This window comes from Eumetopias jubatus, unplaced genomic scaffold (assembly GCF_037043125.1).
Source record: "Eumetopias jubatus isolate StellerSeaLion01/CBP00866 unplaced genomic scaffold, mEumJub1_p1.0 scaffold_2, whole genome shotgun sequence".
Classification (NCBI taxonomy): Eukaryota; Metazoa; Chordata; class Mammalia; order Carnivora; family Otariidae; genus Eumetopias; species Eumetopias jubatus.
In genome coordinates this window covers 163,095,416-163,122,645 of record NW_028274808.1, presented here as the reverse complement: position 1 = coordinate 163,122,645, position 27,230 = coordinate 163,095,416, and the positions used below count along the sequence as shown (strand labels likewise).

The following is a 27,230-nucleotide window of genomic DNA, read 5'->3' as shown; positions in this document are numbered from 1 at the left end:
GAAATATCTGTCCAATCACTAGCTGACCACTGAGCTGCTATCTGAGCAAAACTTTCAGTGTCAGACATGACAAAGAACACAAACTTTACAATACAGACTTAGTTCCGGGAAATCACTAAACGAACAAATATTAACAATAAATGCAACACCAAATAGTAATAACAACAAATCCTGAGGAGAAAGAAAATTGGATTTGCAGAGTTGTACATTATATTATTTAAAATATCCAATTTTCAACAACAACAAAAATATGACAAGCAAAGAGACAGGAAAGTATGACCTATATATAAGGGGAAAAAATAGTCAATAGAAACTGTCCCTGATGAGGCTCAGACATCAGACTTACTAGACACAGAATTTACATCAGCTATTTTAATACATTCAAAAAAAATTTAAAAATCCATTTTGAACTAAAGTATAGTAACAATGTCCCAACAAACAGAGAATATTAATAAAGAGATATAAATTAGTTTTTTCTTAAAAAAAAAAAAAGAACCAAATAGAAATTCAGCAGTTGAAAAGTACAGCAGATAAAATGAAAATTTCACCAGGGATGCTTAACAGCATATTTAAGCAAGTAGAAGAAAGAATCAGCAAACTTGAAGATAAATAAGTTGACATTATTCAGTCTAAGGAACACAAAGGAAAAAAATCAAGAAAAATAACAGGTCCTTTTTAAAAAGTTTTTTTCAAGATTTTGTTTATTTATTTGGGGGCAGGGAGGAGCAAAGGCAGAGGGATAAGCAGACTCTGTGCTAAGCATAGAGCCTGACATGAGGCTTGATCTCATGACCCTGAGTGAGATCATAACCTGGGCCAAAATCAAGAGTCAGATGCTCAACCAACTGAACCACCCAGGCATCCCCAAAAATAACAGGTCCTTAAATACTTAAAAGAAACATCAGGTATACCAACATATACACTGTAGGAGTTCCACAAAGAGAGGAGAGAGAGGGAAAAATAAAATAAGACAAAATCAGAGAGGAAGACAAACCATAAGAAACTCTTAATTATAGAAACAAACTGAGGGTTGCTGGAGGGGAGGTGGGTGGGGGGATGGGGTAACTGGGTGATGGGCATTAAGGAGGGCACTTGCTATAATGAGCATTGGGTGCAACTGATGAATCACTAAACTCTACCTCTGAAACTAATAATACATTATACCTTAATTAATTGATCTTAAATAAAATATAATGATAAAAAAGAAACAGTGTACTGTTCACCAAAAGAGAGAGAGAGAGAGAGAGAAAGGAGAGAGAATGGGGCAGAAAGAATGTCTGAATATATAATAGCTGAGAAATCTCAAATTTGATGAATAATGTTGATCCACACATCCAAGAAGAACAATAAACTCAAATTGAATAAACTCGAAGGATCAATACATAAATATGTCATAATCAAACTATCGAAAACCAAAGATAGAATCTTGAGAACGCCAAGAGATAGATCAGGCAAAATAGATTCTATAGAAGATTAACAGTTGATTTTTCATTAGAAAGCATGACTCCAAAAGAAAGTGAGATTACATATTTAGAGTGCTGAAAATAAAGGACTACCAACCAAGAATTCTATATGCAGCAAAACTACCCTTCCAAAATGAGGACTATAGTAGGACATTTCTAGATAAACAAAAGCCACTATCAGAACTTCCCCATGAGAAATACTAAAAGGAGTCTTTCAGAATAAAACGAAAAGACAAGAGACAGTAACTCAAATCCTCATGAAGAAATAAAAAGTACCAGTAGAGGTAATTCCTAGGTAAATATAAGAGACAGCAGGAATATATTTTATTTGTCAATCCTTTCTTATTCTATCTTATTTAATAGACAATCTCATAAATCAGTAATTTTAAAACTATGTTGATGGGTTTATAATGTATAAAGATATAATTTGTATGACAATAATGGCACAAAGAAGGGGAAAGCGTATAGGGAACAAAGCCATACAGAAGCAAACTTTGTAAATTATTGAAATTAAGTTGGTATTAATTTGAACCAGACTGTTATAACTTGATGCTAGCTGTAAGTCCCACAGCAACCAATAAAAACAACTCAAAAAAATATAATAAGAAGCAATAAGAAATTAAAATGGTATATTTTAAAAAATATAATAGAAAAGGAGGTAATGGAAGATAGAGGAATTTTTTTAAAAGACATAGAGAAAACAAATAGCAAAATAAAAGACGTAGGTCCTCTCTTATCAGTAGTTACATTAAATGTAAATGAATTAAACACTACAATCAAAAGACAAGGATTTGTCTAGTGCATAAAAAATGCTATTCAACTATATGTTCAACTCACAGTTAGAGACACAAATAGGTTTAAAGTTAAAAAATTAAAAATTTGAGATGTGTATATGTTTACATATATTATGCTATTGTTGGGTAGAGTATTCTATAGCTGTCTAAATCAAGTTGGTTTATATTGTTTTTCAATTCTTCCTCCTTATAGATGATCTACCTAGTTATTCTATCCACTATTTTCCCCTTAATTCTATCATTTTTGCTTAATATATTTCTGGGCTCTGATATTGATTATGGCTTCTTGATAGATTGACTCTTTTATCATTTTAAAATGTCCTTCTTTGCTTCTGGTAATCATCTTACTGCAAAGCTATAATAATCAATACAGTAGGTACTTACATAAAAATAGACATATAAATCAATGGAATAGAATTGAGAGTTCAGACATAAACCCATACATCTATGGCCAATTGATTTTTGACAAGGTACTGAGTCCATTCAACAGGGAAAGAACAGTCTCTTCAACACTTGGTTCTGAGATAACTGGATGAAGTTAGACCCCTACCTGATACCACATATGAAAATTAATTTAAAATGAATTGATGACCTACATATGAGAGTTAAAATCTTAAAACTCTTAGAAGAAAACAGGAGTAAATATTAGTGACCTTGGATTAGGCTATGATTTTTTTAGAGATGACACTAAAAGCAGAAGTGACAAAAGAAAAGATAGATACATTGAACTTCCTCAAAGTTAAAAAATCTTTTGTGCTTTAAAGGACACAATCAAGAAAAGTCATTTGAAAATTACTTGAAAAGACACCCCACAGAACATAAGAAAATATTTGCAAATAATATACCTGATAATGGGCTCGTATCCAGAATGGATGAAGAACTCTTACAATTCAACAATTAAAAGACAAATTACCTTATTTTAAAATGGGCCAACTATTAGAATAGCTACTTCTAAAAAGACATACAAATGACTGACAAGCTCATGAAATGTTGAATTATCTACATAATTAGTCATTATTAAATTGCAAAACAAAATCACAATGAGATACTACTTCCTACCCTCTAGGATGGTTATAATCAAAAAGGGTAACAAGTGTTGGTGAGGCTGTGGAGAAATTGGAACCCTTCTACATTGCTGATGAGACTGGCATTTCCTCAAAGTGTTAAACAGAGTTATTACTGGTCACAACAATTCTACTCCAGGCTATATACACAAGGGAATTGAAAACATATGTTCACATAAGACTTTCACCTGAATATGCATTGTGGCATCATAGTAAACAAAAAGTAGAAACACCCAAATGTTCCTCAACTAATGTATGGATTTCAAAAAATAGTATATTCATACAAAGGAACAGTAATTGACAATAAAAATGTATGAAGTACTGATACATACTACAACATGGGTAAACCTTGAAAACATTATGCTAAATGAAAGAAGCAAATCACAAAAGGTCCCTTTTTATGATTCCATTTATATCAAATGTCCAAAATAGGCAAATCCATAGAATCTGAATGTAGATTATTGGTTTCCAGTGGCTGGGGGAAGAGAAAATGGCATTACTGCTAATGGGCATGGGGTTTCTTTTTAGGGTGACAAAAATGTTTTGGAATTAGATGGCTATGGATGGTTTTATGACTCTATAAGGGTATACAAAAACCAGTTAATTATACATTTTAAAAGAGTGAATATTATGGTATATGAATTACATATCACTAAAGCTTATATTTTTAACATAATATGGAGAAAATCACATCATCTCAAGTAATGTAGAAAATGCATTTGATAAAATTCAAAATCCATTCATGATTAAAAAAATAAAACCTTAGCAAACCAGAAATAGAAAGGACTTCCTTAATCTGACACAGAGTATCGGTAAAAGTCTTTCTGCAAACATAATTAAAAGTGAAATATTGACACCTTTCTCTATGACAAAGAAGAAACAGAAAGCATAATGATTGGAAAGGAGAAAATAAACTGTCATTTGTAGATGACATAATGAGCACTTCGAAAATCCAAATGGATCTACAGAGAGGTATAAGAATCAATATGTGATTTATTTGTACACAAACAAAAATTTTTTAAAGATTCCATTTACAAATGACATAAAAAATATCAGATACACATGAATAAATCTAAAGGAAGATGAACAAGATCTTTCTGGTTGAAATTACCAAACATTATTGACAGAAATTAAAGAATAACTCATTAAAATACTTAAGTAAAGATTACCATAGTATATCATTTTGATGGGTTGGAAGACTCAGTGTTATAAAGCAATTCTCCCTAATTTGAACTATGGATTTAATGCAATCCCAAATCAAAACAAAAAGCATTTGTGGAAACTACACAGTGATTTGAAAATTTACATAAAATGTAAAGGACCAAGAACAGGCAAACAATCTTTAAGAAGTAAAAAGGTGAGGGACTTACACTATTGAATATAAAGACTTATAAAACTATAGGAATCCAGACAGTGGTATTGGCTTAATTCTATGCCAAATAGAGGGTCTAGAAATAGATGTTTATATAATCAATCACTTGACCAATAACAAAGGTGACATTATAGTGCAGAGGGGAAAGATAGTACTCTAAATAAATAAAGGGCAGTGGGTCAGTTAAATATATGCACAGAAAAAAAGTTAATCCATAGCTCTCACCATACACAAAAATTAATGCTAGGATATGATAGGTGTAAATGTAAATGCTAAAACAATAAAGGTCTGAGAAGAAAACACAGGGAAAAAAACTTCTACGTTTTGGTGTAGGAAAAGATGTCTTAAACAAGACACCAAAAATGAACCACAAAATAAAAGACTGATAATATGGACCCATTAAAACTAAGACCTTCTATTCCATAATTTGACACTAATAAGAAAGGAAAGCCACAGAGTGGGAGATCTTCACAATACATAAACCCAAGAGTTGACATATCTAGAATACATAAAGAACTATAAATCAAGAACAAAAAGGCAAACTACCCAAACAAAGAATGGTAAAACACTTGCACAGATGCTTCATGAAAAGGGGTATTCACATCACCAAAATTTTTTGAAAAATTAATCAAACTTGTCAGGGAAATGCAACTTAAAACCACAAAAGGCCACAATACTATCATCAGAATTGGTAAAATGAAGAAGACTGACAATAACAAGTGTTGGGGAGAATTTGGAGCAACTGCAGCTTTCACCCCCTGCTGGTAGGAGGATATAAATTGGTACAACCGCTTTAAAAAACTTTTTGCTGAATAAATATATGGGCTATGTTCAGTCAATGACATACACAAGAATAGTCAAAACATCACTATTCATAATAGCTAGAAACAACTCAAATGTCCAGCCACAATTGAATAGAAAAATATATTGGGGTATAATATATTAGGATACTATACAACAGTGAGAATGAATGAACCACAAGAGGAAAACATAAGGAAGCTCTCAAACATAATGTTGAGCAAATGAAGCTAGATACAAAAGGAGTCCATCCTTCCCGATTCCACTGACACGAAGCTCAGAACAAAAATCACCTTAGGTGGCTTCTCTTAGAAGAGCGGTTTCTTGGGGCACCTAGGTGGCTCAGTTGGTTAGGCTGCTGCCTTCAGCTCAGGTCATGATCCCAGGGTCCTGGGATCAAGCTTCGTGTCGGGCTCCCTGCTCAGCCGGGAGTCTGCTTCTCCCTCTCCCGCTCCCCCTGCTGTGCTCTCTCTCTCTCACTCTCTCTCTCTGTCTAATAAATAAATAAAATCTTAAAAAAAAAAAAAAGAAGAGAGGTTTCTTTTGGGAGGGTGGACTGGAAGGGGGCTTGAAAGATTTTTGGGGATGCTGGACCTTTTGTGATTTGCTTCTTTCACCTGACATTTTCAAGGTTCATCCATACTGTATCATGCACAAGGAGTTCATGCATTTTTACTGTCAATTAATATTCCACTGTATGAATATACTATTTTTTTGAAAAATCCATACATTAGATGAAGAACATGTGGGTTGTTTCCACTTTTTGGTTACCATAAATAATGCCACTACGAACATTCATCATGTACAAGTTTTGTGCGATCTATTTCTTGATCTGGGTGCTGGTTATATGGGTCTGGTCACTTTCATAAAATGTATTGAAGTATACATTATTTGTATACATCCTGGTATGAACGGTATATTTCAGTAAAAAGTTTTTTAAATGAAATGAAACACAGACACCTACATTCCTTGCCTTTTTCCTGCTGTGGTGAGAAGCAAATCCTGCTGACATTGCTGCTTTCCGTTTGGTTTCTAAACTGGGAGCAAGTGAGGAAGTCAGGCCAGGAGGCATTCACCATCCCCAGGACTGATTCGCAACCCTCTTGGGCAGCCTCACAGAAGGACCTACAGGGCAGGAGTCCATGGCTAGAAGAAAATAAAAAGTGAAAATTAATGTTTTTACTGACTCCTTCTTGAAATAACAATGAAACTAAAGTTGGCCATGAGTGCCGTGATATTATCTTAATTTATATTTACTACAGTCAACAACTTAAATTTCTACATCAAGTCCTAAAACAAGGATTGCAGCCACCCTATTACCATGATTCTAGAGGGAATAAGCTAGTCCCATAGCCTATCAGCCTACTATCTCTTGTAAAAGGATTTATCCCAATGATTTTTGTTTTTTAGATTTCCCGTGCTCAAGTAAACCTGTCAACCAGAGAAAGAGCTCTAGTTCATGTCAAATGGAGTAAATTAACAGAGAAAGGAAGGCCCCCAAATTGGAAAAGCAGAAGTAGATCACAAAATAAGTTAACCTCGTTTCTTTAGCTTCCCTTTGAGAAATTAAAAGTATCTCTGAGAGGTAGACAGAAAGCTCCTCCTGGACCTCCGCCCAAAAAAATAGACAAGTGGCAACTCAGTTGTGTATCTACAGTAATAAACTATCTATCTTCACCTTTTAAACAGTTAATTTATCTTAGATTTCTCCTTTATCTTCTGCAAAATAGAAAAATGCAAACAACTACTGTTAATGGTAAGAGTAATGATGCCCCCAGAGCTTGCCTTTATTCATCTTCCACGCAATCAAACTTCTGGACAAGAATGTTACAACTCCCGTTGTAAATGTAGAAATGTTACAAGGCAGGGACTTGTTCTCTTGCAGACCCAGCGGGCATTTCCTACTTTGCAGCCACAGAATGCCTCTCTCACCCTGGCTGGGGATCTGGCAAAGCCATTTCAAATGGTTTTAAGGAAACTGGGAAAGAAACCATACACGTCAGTCAAGGCAAAGCACACACTTCACTCGGTAGGGTCACTGGGATGTTGCACAAGCATACAATATGGGATCTGTCACAAACCTTAAGCAATGCCTGGTTCAAATCCTCCATTTGAGACAGGCCCAGGAAGATTCTAGGATGGACTCGAGATCACACATCTTCTTAATGGCAGAAGCAGGAAGAGAATCCAGGTGTTTGAACTTTTGTTTTATGTTCTATCTACTCTTCCATATTGTCTATTTTCACATAAAGACCGAATAATTCGGCTTTAAAAATCCCCTGATTAAACAAGAACATTAAAATTCCCCATTCATACTTCTCTGAATTGCAGAAACATAATGGGATACACCAGCTATTGAGTTAAAATAGAACTGATAAGAGTCTGTAATAGAATCTTTTTTTTAAAGATTTATTTATTTATTTATTTGAGAGAGTGAGAGAGATAGAGAGCACGAGAGGGCAGAGAGTCAGAGGGAGGAGCAGACTCCCCGCTCAGCAGGGAGCCTGATGTGGGACTCGATCCCGGGACTCCAGGATCATGACCTGAGCCGAAGGCAGTCGCTTAACCGACTGAGCCACCCAGGCGCCCTGTAATAGAATCTTGAGAAGAAGGATCTTGTTCTATATACAAATATGGAAAAGGGGTACTGGACAATTACATTCAGATGTAAATGAATGTAATTCATTTCCTCTCAGGAACTTGTCTCAAAACTCAGTACCTTGTAGAATCCTGATCGCCACATAATTATCTACCTACTAAATTTTGTTAATGAAGATGTGGAAAGCGAGGTTTTGCCATGTGGAAAGATTAGGTTTGGGCCATAAAATTATGAATTGGTCCAGACAAGTTCCTTGGTGTAAGGAAGACAGCTGACCACCAACGGGAAATCCATAGATATTTATAGGACTAAGAAAGTGTCACTTAAATAACATTTTAAAATCTTATTTCGGAGGGGCACCTGGGTGGCTCAGTCAGTTAAGCGACCCACTCTTGGTTTCGGCTCAGGTCATGATCTCAGGGTTGTGAGATTGAGCCCAACCAGGGACTGGGCTCTGGATGTGGACCATGCTTAGGATTGTCTCTCTCCCTCTGTCCGTCCGCTTCCCCACCCCATCACATGATCTCTCATTCTTTCTCTCTCAAAAAACAAAAATCTTATCCTAGAGAAGTTAGAGACTATATTTTCTCAAATAAAACTGAAGGACACGGTTGACGAATCAGATCATAGAATTCTTATGCAATTGCTTTGCAACACTTTGCTAGGCTCTGTTCTAAGTGCTTTACATACATTAACTCACTCATTTCTCATTAAAGCCCTAAGTGATAAGTACTACTACTATCATCCCCAATATACAAATAAAAAAAAAATGAAGCACAGGAAAACTAAGAGACTTGCCCAAGATCTCTGCGGTAGTGAATGTCAGAGCCAAGATTCAAACCCAGCCAGACTGATCCCAGGACCCACTTGGTTAAACACTCTATTCATGTGAATCCATACTTCAGGAATGTGTGCTCCAAAAGCACAACTCAAGGTTAGTTCAAAACTTGATACTTAATATCAGAGATACTGCAGGTTGCCACAATAGAATATTGTGAATATCACAATAAAACAAATCAAATGAATTTTTTGGTCTCCCATTGCATATAAAAGTTACGTTAACACTCTGCTACAGTCTATTAAGTATGCAACAGCATCATGGCTAAAAACACAATACACTGTGTACATACCTTAATTAAAAAATACTGCTAAAAATGCTAATCATCATCTGAGCTTTCAGTGAGTTATAATCTTTTTGCTGGTGCAGGGTCTTGCCTAGATATTGGTGACTGCTGACTGATCAGGGTGGGGGCTGCTGAAGGTTGGGGTGACTGTGGCAATTGCTTAAAATAAGACAACAGTGAAGTTTGCTACATCCTTTGACTCTTCCTTTCATGAGCAACTTCTCTGTAACAGTGATGCTGTTTGGTAGCATCTTCCCCACCAAGGAACTTTCAAAGTTCAAGTCAATCCTCTCAAATCCTGCCACTGCCTGATAAGCTAAGTTTATGTAATATTCTAAATCCTTCACTATCATTTCAATAATTTTCACAGCATCTTCACCAGGAGTAGATCCCACCTCAAGAATCCACTTTCTTTGCTGATCCATGAGAAGCAACCCCTCATCTGTTCAAGCTGAATCATGAGATTGTTTGTAGTCTTCAGGCTCCACTTCTCATTCTAGTTCTCTTGTTATTTCCACCACACCTGCACTTACTTCCTCCATTGAAGTCTGGAACCCCTCAAAGTCCTCCACGAGGGTCGGAATCCACTTCTTCCAAACTCCTGTTCATGTTGGTATTTGGATCTTTCTCCATGAATCATGAATGTTCTTAATGGCATCTTGAATTGATGAGTCTTTTCCAGAAGGTTTTCAATTTACTTTGCCCAGATTGGTCAGAAGAATCACTATCTATGGTAGCTATAGTCTTATGAAATGTATCTCTTCAATAATAAGACTTGAAAGTCAAAATGGCCCCTTGATCCATGGGCGGCAGAATGGATATTTTGTTATGAGGCATGAAAACATTAATCTCATTTTATGTCTCCAACAGAGAGAGAGCTCTTAGGTAACCAGGTGCATTGTCAATGGGCAGTGATATTTTGAATCTTTTTTTTTTTTTCTGAGCAGTAGATCTGGCTTAAAATATTCAGTAAATCATGGTTGTAAATAGATGTGCTATTAGCCAGGCTTTGTTGTTCTATTTATAGAGCACAAGCAGAATAGATTTGGCATAATTCTTAAGGGCCCTAGAGATTCTGGAAAGGTATACAAACTATGGCTTCAACTCAAAGTCAACAACTGCATTAGCCCCTAACAGGAGAGTCAGCTTGTCCTTTGAATCTCTGAAGCCAGGCATTGACTTCTCTCTAGCTCTGAAAGCCCCCGATGGCATCTTCTTCCAAGACAAGGCTGTTTCATCTACATTGAAAATCTGTTGTCCAGTGTGGCCACCTTGATTAATTACTTGGCTGGATCTTCTGGGTAACTCGTTGCAGCTTCTCCATCAGCACTTGCTGTATCACCTTGCACTTTTATGTTCTAGAGAAGGCTTCTTTTCTTAAACCCCATGAACCAACCTCTGATAGCTTCAAACTTTTCTTCGGTAGCTTTTTCACTTCTCTGTCTTCACAGAATTGAAGAGAGTTAGGGCCCTGCTTTAAGCTTTAGGATTAGGCTTTGGCTTAAGGCGATGTTGTGGCTGGTTTGATCTTCTATCCAGGCCACTCAAACTGTCTCCATTTCAACAACAAGGCTGTTCTGCTTTCTTATCATGCATGTGTTCACTGGAGAAGCACTTTTAATTTCCTTAGAACTTTTCCTTTGCAGTCACGATTTGGGGGCGTGGCACAAGAGGCCTAGCTTTTGGCCTATCTTGGCTTTTGACACTCCTTCCTTACTAAGCTTAACCATTTCTAGTTTTCGATTTAAAGTAGGAACACATGACTCTTCCTTTCACTTGAATACTTAGAGGCCATTATAGGGTTATTAATTGGCCTAATTTTTACATTGTTGTGTCTCAGGGACTAGAGGGGACTGAAGGGAGGCAGACTGACAGGGGAAGGCCAGGGGAACGCACAGCACTTACCAATTAAGTTCACCCTCTTATGTGAGTGCGGATCATGGCACTCCAAAACAGTTGCAAGAGTACATCAAAAATCACTGATGACAGATCATCATAACAAATATAATACTAATGAAAAGGTTTGAAATACTGCAAGAATTACCAAAATGTGACACAGAGATATGAAGTGAGCAAAGGCTGTTGGCAACATGGTACCTAGACTTGCTCCACACAGGGTTGCCGAAGATTTATAAAAAAATGCAACACCTGTGAAGCACAATAAGGCAAAGTGCAATTAAACCAGGCATGCTTGCATGCACTTTCTGAGTGGACCAACCATACACACGGGGTTGGGTTCTCCCTTCATTCCACAAACTCCTAGTTAACCTGCAATGAATCAGTATTTGCCAAAGGAGCTAAGGAACACCAGGGAAGGATAAAGTCGTTTCTCTTTCTTTTCCACATGTGAGACAGCCCAGAGTAAAACCGCAAGCAATCTGGGTTTGTCTTCAGCATTCTGCCCTTGCCTTCTAGTCCCCGACCTGGGTCCCAGTTTCTGACACCATCCTGGCCACCCCACTTAGACGGCCATCTCCACCAGAGGGTTTCTGGCTCATCAACATTTTCTTCCCTTCCTACAATCAAAACTACATTCCCCAAATGATCAGATCCCAATTAGGCTGCCAAAGAAGAAGAAAGATGAAAATAACACAGAGTAATTCATAATAACAGATGGACACTTAACCCTCCCAAAGGTTTTTTGCATCATTAGAAGATTGTTTGCTGGAGCAAAGGAATCTCTAATTGATGGAATGCCAGGTGCCATTTACAGGGGGAAACACTCATCCGACATAGTCGGCAGGGGAGTGCGGGGCAAGATCTTTGAGAAGCTATCTACACATAGGGCCCAATCCTCCCAAGACGTTTCTGGACCTTCCCTCACTTCTGAACCCATATTTTTGGATGACTCCACATCTTTCCTCAGAATCTTCTATAAGAGCAATAAAGTTTCACACAAGGGCCCAGCAGACTATTTTCATGTTCTAAAGCTGAATCTTATCTCAGAAACTGACTGTTATTGACTCTTACCACAGTTATCTTCTGCAGGAAAACGTAAGTCTACCATTCTAAAACTTCCATACTCCTCACTGTCTGATATTGGGCCAACAGTTCACTCACACCAAGACTCACACTTTCCTCATTTGAAAAGTGAGGGGTTTGAACGAGCTGATTTTCCACGGTCCTTTTACCACTAACATTCTGTAAATCAAAATTGATTCTTTAACATAATACTTCTCAGAGGAGCAGTGATAATCCAACCAGCTTTGTTAAATTTCAAAAGGTAACAGGCACTTTTTCTTGAGATTTGTTCTGGGAATATATAGAGACATTAAAGTACCATTAGGCCTTCCATTCTAAAAATAGGACCTAAGAAAAATGTCTAGAGTGTTTCCAAATAGCTCTCTTAAGAGGTGTAACCAACCGAGACCCATAAGCTTCAAATTGCTGGACCAGGACATGTGAAATAGTGATAGAGTATTTATAACAAGGAGCCCTTTCAAACAGTGAGCAAAACGAGCAACCATTTGTTCTTGCTTTGCAGGAAATCCAACTGCCTATGAGGGGTTGAAGTATTTGGCTTTTCATCACATGGAACAGTGTGGTGAGACAGACCACACTATTTTGGAACATGAGTGTCTGCATCCAAGCAGCAAGCTGACTGACATCTGAAAACAGTGCTCTGCACAGGGAAAGAGTTGGATTTGGCTATCAGAATACTATTTTAGAACTGGTGATTATTTTAAATTGACGTGTGAAGTGCTTTTGGTGTTACAAGTCCCTAACACATTTCAAACTAAAGTTCAAGAAGAGAACTGTTATGTTACATCATCTCTGTAATTATTTGTTGAAACAAATACATATAAACAAATATATAAATAATTCTGTTATATAGTGGTAGTGAAGCTTTTATGGTATTGTCACTAGGAAGAACATTCTAAAATAATTAACCAAAAAAAGTGGTAGATTTTACCTATATAATTTTTTTAAATTTTTTATTTAAATTCAATTTAGTTAACATTTAGTGTATTATTAGTTTCGGGGGTAGAATTTAGTGATTCATCAGTTGCTTATAACACCCAGTGCTCATTCCATCAAGTGCCCTCCTTCATGCCCATCACTCCATCACCCCCTCCTCCCACCCACCTCCCCTCTAGCAACCCACAGTTTGTTTCTTAGAGTTAAGAGTCTCTTATGGTTTGCCTCCCTCTCTGTTTTTATCTTATTTTATTTTTCTTCCCCTTCCCCTATGATCATCTGTTTTGTTTCTTAAATTCCACATATAAGTGAAAGAAATCATACGGTATTTGTCTTTCTCTGACTGACTTATTTCACTTAGCATAATACCCTCTAGTTCCATGCACATCATTGCAAATGGCAAGATTTCATTCTTTTTGATGGCTCAATAATATTCCACTGTATATATCTATATAATTTTTAATGAATTTGTCTTCTAAAATTGTTTGCTTTATTTACAAAAAAAATTACAGTTTTTTCCTTTACTGTGCCCTTTGACCAATATCTTTCCATTACTCCCCAAATTTATAAATGCTATCTGCAAAAAAAGTTCTGATAAAGACATAATGTTAAAATTACTAAACAAGCTATGGCCACAAACTAGGCTTATACAGTTATGGATTTTTAAATTTTACAAATCACTTTTTCTAATTTTTTACTTTGACCTACTTTTTGACTTAGAGACAATTTATAAAAACATTACAGAAAGTTTCCATATATCCTTCATCCAAGCTCGCCCAAGGCAAACATCTTCTGTAATATAATTGCAGTATAATTATCAGAATCTGAAGATTAATATTGGTACAACACCTTTAAGAATTCTATTCAAATATTTCTAAGATCTCCACTCAGGGTCTCACGTTGCATGTAGCTGTCACTTTTTATTTTTGGCACATAAACTAAACTTTAAATATATTAGAAGAGCTTAGGATTTAAAACTCTTTTACCACCGAAAAAAGAAAAACAGAACCTCTGTGGCAGGCAGACTCCAAGATGGCCCCAATGATCCCACCTCCTGATAGTCATGCCCTGTGTAAGCCCCGCCCTCCCTTTGAGTGTCAGTCAGCCTAGAGACTTGCTTGCCACCAACACAAGGCAATGAGATGTCTCATCTGTCATCAGGGTACACAAGATTATGACTTCTCTATTGCTAGCAGACTCTCTCCCTTATTGGATTTGATGAAGCAAGTTGTCATATTGCGGGGCCCACACGGCAAGGGCTTTAAGAGTGGCCTCTGGCCAACAGCCATCTTAGAAACAGACCCTCGATCCAACAACTCTTGAGGAACTAAACTTCTTCCAACATGATTCAGATAAGACCCCAGCCCTGGCTAATACCTTGATTGTACCCATATGACAAACCCTAAAGCAGAGGACCCACATAAGTCATTCCTAGATTGAGGATCCACAGAAACTATGGGATAATAGATAGGTACTGTCATTATTTTTTATTTTTTATTTTAATCCTGCCGTATTATCTTTAATTAAGTAAAAAGACTTCCAATCATGTCACCTAGAGACCCTTTCCCCACTGCTCTGTTTGGCCACCCGTCTCTTGTCTCTCTCTTCAGCAATGGTGAGGCAGATACTCTTTCCACAGGGAAGAGAAATCCATGGTTTGTCGCCTCTGCCAACAACAAAAATGTCAGAGAGCTGGGTGGCAAAGTTGTTGCTATCAGCATCTTTCACATGAACTACATCAAAAGAACTAGGGCATCTCTCTCTGTTGGTGATCACACCAATTTTCCCCAGATTAGCACCTCTGATCACCATAGTGTCAAACTTGATGAAATCAGTGATCTTTCCACTCTCCAAATCAGTCTGAATGGTGTCATTCACTTTGATGAGGGGATCGGGATAGTGGGTGATGCAAGTATCACGGGTCACCGGCTGAGTAATTCCTCCCCCCAGCCCCCAAAGGTGTTTCTCACTTTACACAGTCACCAGCTGAGTAATTCCTCCCCCCAACCCCCAAAGGTGTTTCTCACTCTACACAATCACCGGCTGAGTAATTCCTCCCCCCAGCCCCCAAAGGTGTTTCTCACTCCACACAACTTATACTTGACCTCCTCAGGTGTAATCCAATGAATAGCAAAGCGACCCTTAGTGTCACAGATCGGATGGAAATTCTCCCCAGTCCTGTCAATGCTGATGACATCTAGAAAACCAGCAGGGTAGGTTATATCAGTTTGAACTTCGCCACCAATCTTAATAAAATGCTGTATACAGATCTTTACTTCATCTCCTGTTAGGTCATAGTTAAGTCTGATTCCTTAGGAAAAAGATGAGAGGAAGACATTCTTTTTTTTTTTATTTTTTTATTGTTATGTTAATCACCATATATTACATAATTTGTTTTGGTGTAGTGTTCCATGATTCATTGTTTGTTCATAACACCCAGTGCTCCACGCAGAACGTGCCCTCTTTAATACCCATCACGAGGCTAACCCATCCCCCCACCCCCTCCCCTCCAGAACCCTCAGTTTGTTTCTCAGAGTCCATCATCTCTCCTGGTTCGTCTCCCCCTCTGACTTACTCCCCTTCATTCTTCCTCTCCTGCTATCTTCTTCTTTTTCTTTTTTCTTAAAATATGTTGCGTTATTTGTTTCAGAAGTACAGATCTGTGATTCAACAGTCTTGCACAATTCACAGCGCTCACCGTAGCACATACGCTCCCCAATGTCTATCACCCAGCCACCCCATCCCTCCCACCCCCCACCACTCCAGCAACCCTCAGTTTGTTCCTGAGATTAAGAATTCCTCATATCAGTGAGGTCATATGATACATGGAGAGGAAGACATTCTTTTAGCTTATGGGGACCAGTAGATGGACGAGGGGCAAACACACCCAGTCAGCTTATCCAGCATCCTATGCTTTGGAACTGCTACATGCTTCAGATGCTTCTTGGGACCATTAGACATGGCTCTGCTAAGCACAAAAAGAGCTAGATGCGCATTGTTGTAAGCTGCTAAATTTGTGGTAATTTGTTAAGCAGCAGTAGGTAACTAATATACTTTTCTCTGATATATCACTTGGTCAGAAACATGCTACTGAGTTAGATGTATTCATTGACAAAACTCATACAATCATTTTTAAAAAACATACTCCTAAATTTTCTTTGTTAAGCTGAGCTGCTCAGTGGACAAGGCTTACAAAGTCATAGTCACAGGCAGCTCCCAAAGCTGCAGACCTTCATCATGAAAAGAATGTTAAGACTTGCAAGGTAATTGACACTTTTTTCCTCCTTTTACATTGTGAGGAAACTGAAACCTAAAGAAGAGATCTCATAGGCAGAAACTATGGACTCCAGCCCAGTGCTCCAAAGTGTGTCACCTAGCTGGCCTCTTTGCATAAACATGAGCCACAGGTAACACAGGAATAAATCCACAAATTACACAAGAGCATGACTTCATCACCACTGCTGGAAAACACAAAAATAACAGATGGCTTGCTCTCTCTTTGATGGACCAACAGTGTCAACTTCCTATGCAAGCATATTCTGTTGGCCTCAAGAGACCATAACAGCTGTGGTTTAGATGGGGTAGGACAGAGGTGGGAAAGAGGTTTCCTTGGTTTCCAGCTTCACTGAACATGGAGATGGAAAAGTGTACAAGAGAGTGTTTGTATGTCCTTGTATCACATCAGAAGAGAAATAAGAGGAAATGTCAGGGTAGTTGGGGGTCATACTGGTCTGAAGCTCTTTAAAAGCAAGGACTATGTCTGTCTTATTTTTATGTGTAATAGCCATGGTTCCAGCAGGAAAGAAATGACCCACAGAATTAGGATCACTGCAGAGTGTTGAAGGAAAGGACCACTTAACAAAGGTGCTGGCAGGGTTTAGGAAAACCAGCAAGGGCTAGTGTACCATGCTGGGACAGGTTCTGTTAGCACCCAGTCTTAAGGAACAAGGAAAGGAGGAGTTATTGGAACTTAGAGAAAGCCATAGGGAGAAGGCTGGTAGGAGCCACAGCCTCTCATAGGGGTATGCAGGCAACCCATGCAGAAATCAGCAGTTTGGTTTTTTTCAGGGAGCCAGCTGACTAGCAAACCTCTCAATGAAAGTATAAATCAGGTCATCTCTTACGGAAGAAAAAATGTTTTTAACTCCTCTGAAAGGAATAGTGCTGTCAGGCACTTCTTGAACCAGATACAAATACTATGTCAATATTAACCCAACCCCCTCACCACCACAGCCCCCGCTCCTCCTTTGATATACATGATTTTCTTGGTGGTAATACTATCTACCCAAGTCCCAAGCCCAAAAACCTTTGCCTTGTCCTCAACCCCAAAGTTCATATGCAATTAATCACTAAGTGCTGCTAATTTCACTTCTTAAAATTCCCTAAAATATGGTTGTTCTCTCCCCATTTTATATCCTAGTAAAATTTAACTAGTTGTAGTTCCCCTAATATACGATAGATCTAGAATGTTACTCTACCTGAAATGCCTTCCTATTCCACCTTGTCTACATGGCAAACTTCTTTCCATCCTCTCAAACCAATTTAGCTGTTACTTCCTCCCTGGTAGTAGCCTTCCCTAATAATGCCAAATGGAAAGAGTTCTTCCTCTGTCTCTCTGCTACCCCCACACTTGGTAAACTGATCACACTGTACAACAATTTAATTGCTTTCATGTTTGGTCCCCTATTATGCTGAGTTCTTTGAAGGCAGAACTTTATTTTATTCATCCGCACATCCCCAGCATCAAACTATGCACCTGGCACATTGCAGGTGCCAATAAATGCTTGCTAAAAGCATAAATAAAATGGAAACACCAACAGATATCCAGGTTTCCCTCATCTCCTGGATTCTCATGTCCTCACAGGTCTCAGTGAAGTTTCGCTGAACAACACTCTGCTTAAAATTGCCCCTCTTGCCACCACACTCCCACTTTCCCAATGCTCTCCAATTCCTTGCTGAAATTTTTTCCGTTGCACTTATCACTGTCTGATATACTACTATTTATTTATTTTAATTTTTTATTTGTTACCTATTTATTTGCTTATTTCCCTTCAATATAATAAAAGTTCCATGAGGTCAAGGATCTCATTTTGTTTGTAGCTTTATACCTAGTATGTACCACTATTTATGTATTTATTTTAATTTTTTATTTGTTATCTATTTATTTGCTTATTTCCCTTCAATATAATAAAAGTTCCATGAGGTCAAGGATTTCATTTTGTTTGCGGCTTTATACCTAGTATGTGCAGTCAGCAAATATTTGTTGACAAAATAAAGGAATCACATGCAGGAGCTAATTCAGTGGCCTGCTTGGAATGAAGCTGTCAGCAAAGCTGGGATCAGAACCATCACTACCTAACTCTCAACTTATATGGATTATATAAGAGCTCAAGCTGGCCCTGCTCATGTGATTTCCGCCCCATTAGGTCAGCAAATTTTACAAGTACTGTTCAATCTTGAAATAATTCTCATGTACGAGGAAAATGTCAGTAAAATTGTTATGGATGAAAACTTTACAGATTAAGTGCCTTGTTTATATGCCAATAGTAGGGGGTCACCCTTAAAATAGAAAAACAAGGAAATACCAACAGATAAACACGGCTTGAATTGAGTGTGAATAATGTAAAACCACACAACCACCCCTGAAAGGGAATATAAAACTCCACACAACTTGTAACCAACACAATCCTGATTCTCATTAATACTTGGCATACTACCAGGGCCCATGGGATAGAAGGTTAACAAATCAGAAAAGAAACTTGCAATTGTTAAATTATTTTTGCAGCTGTTTTGATTTTTTGTACATCATGAAATGATGCCTTACATATGGATCTTCAAATGAATTGAATCAGAAATATTAAATCTAAATTCTACTCACATCCGTGTAATACCAATGAATTATTGAGAAAAGTAAGCAAATGACTCCACTGAGCTTGATAAAATGTGTGTGCTTGAGACACAGTCAGTGATGTGACAGGGCATTGTTAGAAAGAGCTGAGCTGTCATGACTTGATTCTCTAGCTTTATGTCTTTGTGAAATAAAAGTAATATGAGTTATCTGACTATATCTTACCCACATTTGGAGCCATTTTGGCTCATAAAATGGAACCTTACTTATCATTTAATATTCTATGTATAATGCCAAGAGGCAGACGAGATTAACTGTTAGATTAGTCTAGCAGACTACACTAGATTAACTGACGTTGAAAAGGAAAGAGTCATACAATTGACCATCTCAACAGCCATGTAGTCAGCACTGGTTTGGCTAAAAAAGCCTGCTGCTTCCCAGTTCGTTGATAAACTCAGGCAAGTAAGTGGCAAATGGCTTTCAGACTATATCAACAAAGCTCATCTTTATTTGACTACTGATCTATATAAATTTTTAAAATTATAATTATGAAAAAAATGTTAATTCTGTAATGTTTCCATTCATTCCCAAGTGTGACACAATAGAGTTTTTGGGACGTAGATAAAATCTTTAGTAAAATAAATTAGCAGTATATAATTATTCTCCACTTAGAAAAAGATAATAAAGTAAGCCTATGCTGACTTGATATAATAAATGAATACTTCAAAAAATTGTTTTAAAGCAAGCTGTATTTTCCAATTAGCTTTTAAGATGATTTCAGGGTTGCATTTACGCAGGAGCTTGGCCCATGCTGTCTTATAAAATAACACATTTAAGAACACAGTAAGCCCTCTAAAATTACATTAAAAGCACATAAATTTTACTCTCTGATTACATTGTCAGTAAAATTTAATTCAGAAATGGTGTGGCAATACAATGCTGTGCGGTAGTATACTCACAGTATACTGTGAGTATAAATTGGATGATGGGGGAGATGTTTTAGAATTCTAGCACAGCAAATATTTTTTAATCATTCCAGTAATAATTTTGGTACCCATCTTGATTATTCACCTAGAGGCCATTTTAGTAATATGGCCATCTTTAGTAATACAAAGGAGTCAGAATAGGAAGACCAAAGCATCTGTATATTTGAAATGACAGGGAACTTTTATTGTAACTTTAAGTAATGAGAACTGGAGTATGGGCTCAATTTTTCCAGGGAACTCTGCTGCTTCTAAAAGGGAACCTAGGGCATTTAAGAGAAATGAACAAATCGTGCCTTCCAAAAGGCAATTTTTAATATCACTTGTTTCTTTTAACATTTTTTCTTCCTCCCTAGGGACTGAAACAAAAATGGGCCTATAGCTTTTATTTACCTACCAAGATTTTAGCAAAAGCCAAAGCTTAAAAGATGAACATAAAGTGAATGGAAGTTAGCAACATAGCAGAATTCCAATCTTGATTTATTATCAAAATTTTAGAAGCAAAAACCAAAGTTACCATAAAAAAAAAGCCAACTACAGGCCAATATTGCTGATGAACATAAATATAAAAATCCTCAACTGAAATATTAGAAAACCACATTCAACAATACATTAAAAGGATCATTCACCATGATCAATGAAATTTATTCCAGGCATGCAAAGATAGTTCAGTTGATTTGCAAATCAATCAACATTATACACTACATCAACAAAACAAATAATAAAAATCATATGATCATCTCAATAGATGTGGCAAAGCATTTGACAAAATTCAACATCCAAAATTCAGCTATCAACAAAGTGGGTTTAGAGGAAACATACCTCAACATAATAAAGGCCATATATAAAAAAACCCACAGTCAACATCATACTCAATGATAAAAAACTGAAAGTTTTTCCTATAAAATCAGGAACAAGACAAGGATGTCCACTCTCGCCCTTTTATTAAACGTAATCCTGGAAATCCTAGCCACAGCAATCAAAAAAGAAAAAGAAATAAGAGGCATCCATATTAGTAAGGAAAAAGTTAAATTGCTGCTATTTGCAGATGATATACTATATATAGAAAATCCTAGAGTCCACCAAAAAACTATTAAAAGTGATAAGTGAAGTCAGAAAAGTTACAGAAATCAGAAATCAGTAGTGTTTCTATACACTAATAACAAATAGCAGAAAGAGAAATTAAGAAAACAATTCCAGTTACAATTGCTCCAAAAATATTAAAATACCTCAGAATACACTTAACCAAGGAGGTGAAAGACCTGTACCCTGAAAACTATAAAACGCTGATGAAAGAATTGAAGATGACACAAATAAATGGAAAGATATCCCATGCTCATGGATTAGAAGAATTAATATTGTTAAGATGCCCATACTCCCCAAAGCAATCTACAGATTCAATACAGTCCCTATCAAAACACCAAGACATTTTTCAGAGGACTAGATCAAATAATACTAAAATTTAGATGGAATCACAAAAGACCTCAAATAGTCAAAGCAATTTTGAGAAATAAGAACAAAGCTGGAGGTATCACAATCCCAGACTTCAAGATATACTACAAAGCTATAGTAATCAAAATAGTATGGTACCAGCACAAAAAATAGACACACAGAACAATACAACAGAAGTCAGAAATAAACCCACAATTTTATGGTCAATTAATCTACGATAAAAGAGCCAAGAATACACAATGAGGAAAGGACAGTCTCTTCAACAAATGGTGTTGAGAAAACTGTACAGCTGCATGCAAAAGAATTAAACTGGACCACTTTCTTTTATAATTCACAAAAATAAACTCTGGGGTGCCTGGGTGGCTCAATCAGTTAAGCATCCAACTCTTGGTTTCAGCTCACATCATGATCTCAGGGTCATGACATTGAGCCCCACATCGGGCCCTATGCTCAGTGGGGAGTCTGCTTAAGATTCTCTCCCTCTACCCCTCCCCTACTCATGCTTGCTCATTCACTCTCTCATTCTCACTCTCTAAAATAAATAGATACATCTTTAAAAAAATAAATAAACTCAAACTGGATTAAAGACCTAAATGTGAAACCTGAAACCATAAAATTCCTAGAAGTAAATACAGGCAGTAATCTCTTTGATACTAGCCATAGAAACATTTTCCTTGATATGTCTCCTCTAGCAAGGAAAACAAAAGCAAAACAAAACTATTGGGACTACACCAATACAAAAACCTTTTGCACAGCGAAAAAAACTATCAACAAAACAAAAAGGCAACTTACTGAATGGGAGAAGATATTTGAAAATGATATATCTGATAAGGGGTTAATATCCAAAATATATAAAAACTTATACAACACAACACCAAAAAAAATCCATTTAAAAAATGGGCAGAGGACCTGAATAGATATTTTTCCAAAGAAGACATACAGAGCATGAAATGATGCTCAACATTACTAATCAGGTTTAGAAGGTGGGAAGAATGGGGAAAAAATGCAAATCTTGCATCTCTGAAAGAAGTGATGAAGTTTATACCCTCCCAGAAAATTTACTTATCATCATTGACTACTCTATTAATAATAGTAAGTTACTGTTCATGGAGAAGTTACTCTGTGCCATATAGTGTAGACCATGTATGGGCACTTTATATAAATCATTCTGTTCAACACACACAAATGCAGCTTATGAAGGCTCTCATTATAGAGATGAGTAAACTGCAGGTCAGAAGGCTAACTAAAATGCCCAAGGTCTTATAACTGGCAATTGGCAGAATTAGGTTTCATCTGCCCCCAAACTTTCAAGTGCTTTTTTTTTTTTTTAAGATTTTATTTGAGAGAGTGAGAGAGAGAGAAAGAGAGCACAAGGGGCAAAGGGAGAGGAACAAGCAGACTCTCCACTGAGCAAGGAGCCCGACATAGGGCTCGATCCCAGGACACCGGGACCATGCCCTGAGCCGAAGGCAAACCCTTAACCAACTGAGCCACCCAGGAGCCCCTCAAGTGCTTTCTCTGTAGTTGCCAGATTAAATTTTCTAATTTCCAGTCAACATACTTATTTGGGAAAAAGCATAGCATTTTTAAAGAAGCTAATTTGAAGAAACACATTTGATTCGTATCACAATCCTACAGGGATTAAGTACATTAACAGAAAACTGTCCTGTAGTTCCTAGGTTTGAAATATAATCTTTAATCTCAAGTAATCTGGCTAAATGAAGAATTTTTATTTCAGTTCCACAGCTATTAAGAATTTCTGCGAAGGACCTAGTGACAAATCAATAGTCCAGAGGAAAAAAAAAATCAATAGCAAACATGTCAAGTTTTTAATGTTAAGGACTCATCTCATGAGCACAGAGTTTCTCTGCAAAGTATCAGAAGATGTGAGTGGGGTGACAGTCACCCCACATTAGCAGGTCTCCTGGGTGTCTTCTAGAAGCAAAACTGGACCTTCCAAGCCAAACTGAACCCCCTTCAGTTTTGACAATATTATAGGCCCATTATTTAAACAACTTGGGTATGAGTGATAATTACACATCAAAAGCATGTGTTTGCAATACCTGTTTTCTCTTCCAGAGACCTTAATTGTATCTGGTGTGTCAAAAAGCCATCCAGAAACAACTGTTATTCTCCTGGCCCAGGAATTGTGGATTTCTCTCCAGCTACTTGCTGATATTTTTAAGCTATTCATTCTAACACATATATTTTTAAGGCTATCCAAATGATTTATCAATGAGATCTCTATAGTTCAAGATAAATTTCACTGAATCCATATAAATTATGTACCACTTCAGTTAGCCTATGTTATAGTATATGATATACATATTTATTAATAGCAACCCTCATCTAAATAAAAACTGTTAACGTTTATTGTTATAAAATGTAGTTAATGAGCATTTTCCATCTCAAGGGGCAGATTAAAAACCATACTATTTATATATCCCACTAATCTTTTTAAACTAAAATTTAAATATTAGCTATTTTGTCTAGGATGGAATATAAGCAATTCTCCATTATTTGAATAGTTAGAGAAAATTAGTATAATGGATGATCAAAAATAATGAATTATAAGAAAACTGTATTTACACTATTTTCTACAATACATTTTACCTTTATGAACTTACTTTGCTTATTAAATTTAGCTTCTGGTTCCATGCACACACTAAATGACAGCAGGAAGCACTGGTCTGGAAGTATAATTATAAAATTAAATATAATAATAAATGTAACAATAAAAAATAGGGTAAGTTCCCAAAGTATATCTGAAAAGTGACTATAAATTATTATCCATTATAACAGAAAATGGAAAACACTTACAGGAGAGCATTTTTTCAGGATGAACCAGGTCAGGAGAAAAACAAATTTTACCTAAAAGTGCTCTGAAGACTATGAGGAGCTTAACCGGAATTTTACAACTGATTTAAGTGAGAGTGGAGATTGAGTTATATTAAGAAGGGTGACCAAAATGAGTTCAGAGTCTCCAGGAACCTTTCTTTCATTGTTTTATTTACGCACCCATATGAGTCCATAGAGAAATTCAAGAAAAGAGTGGTAAGTGAAAATATTTGAAATTAAGAAGTGGATCAAGAATCCAACTCCAACAGCCTTGAGTATTTGACCTAATTTTCTTTTAATCCATATGGTATTCCACATTCTTTTTTTGCAATCCTTCAATACTTAACATATGTTAGAAATACTCTTTATGCTCTTAATTTCATTAGTACTACCTCACCTCCTCAACCCATGATTTGATAGCCATTGCTAACATTTCTTGAGCTCTTCATAAAAGCCAGGCACCCTCTGTCATTTGATCCTCATGTGAACTTTGCAAAGGAGGTTCAGCTATTATCTCCATTCTACAGGTAAGAAGGATGAGGCACGTGGCCTGCTTTCTTAGCCACTGTCGTGTGTTGAATGGAGGGCCCCAAAATGATGTGTCCATGTCCTAACTTCTGGAATCTGTGAATGTTACCTTATTTGGAAAAAAAAAAAAAGGTCTTTGTGGGCATAATTAAGTCAAGAACCTTGAGATGATGAGATCATCTTGGCTACCTAGACCAATGACAAGTGTCCTCACTTAGAGAAGAGAGACACACAGAGAAAGCTATGTGAGGATGGAGGGAGAGCATGGGGTGACGTGGCCATAGGTCAAGGAAAGCCTGAAACCACCGGAAGCAGGAGAAGGGAGAAAATGATTTCTACCCCCCTCACAACCCCCACAGGGAGCACGGCCCTGTCAGATTTTACATCTCTAGTTTCTAGAACTGTGAGAGAACAAAGGTCTGTTTAAGCCACCCAGCTTGTAGTAATTTGTTACAGCAGCTCTAGAAAAATATTACAACCGCCATGTTATACCGCCACTGTTTCTCTCTTGTTACCATGAAAGCATGCTCTGCATATGATTCTTTCTAGTGAAATGTTTTCCTGAAAGCAGTATCTGCTCATAGTTCTTTACTTACTTCTACAATAAACAATCTACTATTTCTCTTCTACGCAGATTTTATTCTGTGGCAATGTAGGCTTTCCCCAATCAAAACAATGAATGCCTTCCTCCCGTTCAAAACATATTTTATACACTAACTAAATTAGTACAAATAACATGGAACCTACGTGCACTTGAAAATGAATTTCATTCTAACATTATTATTCTGAAAACTCCCTAACATTTTAATTCAGGAAATAATTGATGTTTTATGTGATTATGTATTTAACACATGCTTTGCAAAAATTTAAAAAATGTATACTTAGTAAACTTAAAAAATTCCATAACATACTTTTCATTGATTTACTCTTATTGAAAATTATTTCAATACAATAATGTAATATTGAAATTATGTTATTTCAATAAGGTGATGATGGTCAAAAAGTACAAACTTCCAATTATAAACTAAATAATTCATGGAGATATAATATACAACATGGTGACTACTGTATTGTATATTTAAAAGTTGCTAAGAGAGTTGATTTTAACAGTTCTCATTATAAGAAAAAGAAAATTTATAACTATGTGTGGTGATGGATGTTAACTAGACTTACTGTGGTGATCATTTGGCAATATATTCAAATATTGAATCATTATGTGGTACACCTGAAACCAATATAATGTTATATGTCAACTTTATCTCAAAAAAAAAAAAATGAGCTTACAAGACACATCCACAAGCACACACTCAAATGTTCTTTCCCCCACCCAAAATAAGAAAATTCTTTCTAATCTTATTTGATATTGTACTAGGCATTCTCTGTCCCTCTGCATCACCCTCTACTTTACCCTCCTCACCCTGCTCTGGGCTCTAGTGTTGACCGTAAGAACTACCCAGCATCTCACCTATGTCTGTTTCAGAGGATGAGATTTGGGACTTTAGACCCAATAATATTTGGATGAGATTTTAGATCTCATCTATTGTGCTCACATCAATAACACACCCTTGCCCAATGGCTGTGGGTGAGTTTGGATGGTGGGAGGAGGCCCCGGCAGACGGGAGGCCAGGAGTAGAGTGAGGTGAGAGTATTTACTTCTCCTCTCTCCTGCAGGGCTGACAGGCTGGCTGCTGGTGGCTATGCTCCTCTGCATAGGGTCACAGGACTTGGCTGGTTGGAAGACCCCTTGCCCATAGCTACAACTCTCTCCAGTTGCTGTCTGCCCTTTTTCCCCCTCCACGTCTTGGGTGGTGGAACTGCATCCCCTATCATGAGACCCTGATGCCTCCCATCATTTGGCCTCTTAACCTGTCCATACCTCTATAAATTTTCTCTTCAATAAACTCTTTTCAGTCACCCCTTTGAGTGTGCTGTCTTCTGCTAGACCCTCACGGAAACAGCTCCTCGGTTCCCAGCTGATTGCCTCAATCTCATATCCAGAATAACATCTCTCCAGAAATAAAAGTATTCCAGGTTTTCACAAAAAAATTCCAGTTTCAAAGAGTTACAAGTGGCTATGACGGGTATGGGATATTTTCTCCTTTAACAAAAATAAACGGTGGTAGCTTGGGATGATTTCATTCCTCTCAGACACCTCTGTTACAACTGACTCTTATCACAGAATGATTTTGATTCCAAAATACCTGTCATCACCATCACCAATGCACTCAGGGAAGGCGAGGCTACAGCCAAAAAGCATGATATGTTGGTAGCAGCTGAGGCGATGGAGGTACATGAAGAACTTGAGGAACTTCTCCACTTCCGTGTTTTTGACAATCGAGAAGAGAGGTGTTAGCGTGGTTTGGTAGGGCAGCATCTGACACTGGCTGTGGGTGATGTTTGTACAGGCACCTGGGAAGTCAAGATAAGTATATTTAGGAGCAGACATATC

At 37.1% G+C, this 27,230-nt stretch overlaps 1 protein-coding gene and 1 pseudogene across 1 annotated transcript in view; both read right to left on the bottom strand.

Annotated features, from left to right (window-relative positions):
- The window catches only part of CORIN (corin, serine peptidase), a 235,634-nt gene that overhangs the window by 136,810 nt on the left and 71,594 nt on the right, over nucleotides 1-27,230 (bottom strand). Inside the window, exons 4-5 of the mRNA XM_088020863.1 lie at nucleotides 26,983-27,190; nucleotides 6,456-6,637 (exon numbers count right to left, since the gene is read on the bottom strand). Of these exons, the coding sequence (XP_087876989.1) occupies nucleotides 6,456-6,637; nucleotides 26,983-27,190 (390 nt within the window). The remainder of the gene's footprint in view (nucleotides 1-6,455; nucleotides 6,638-26,982; nucleotides 27,191-27,230) is intronic.
- On the bottom strand, nucleotides 14,681-16,093 carry LOC114206807 (small ribosomal subunit protein eS4, X isoform-like; annotated as a pseudogene).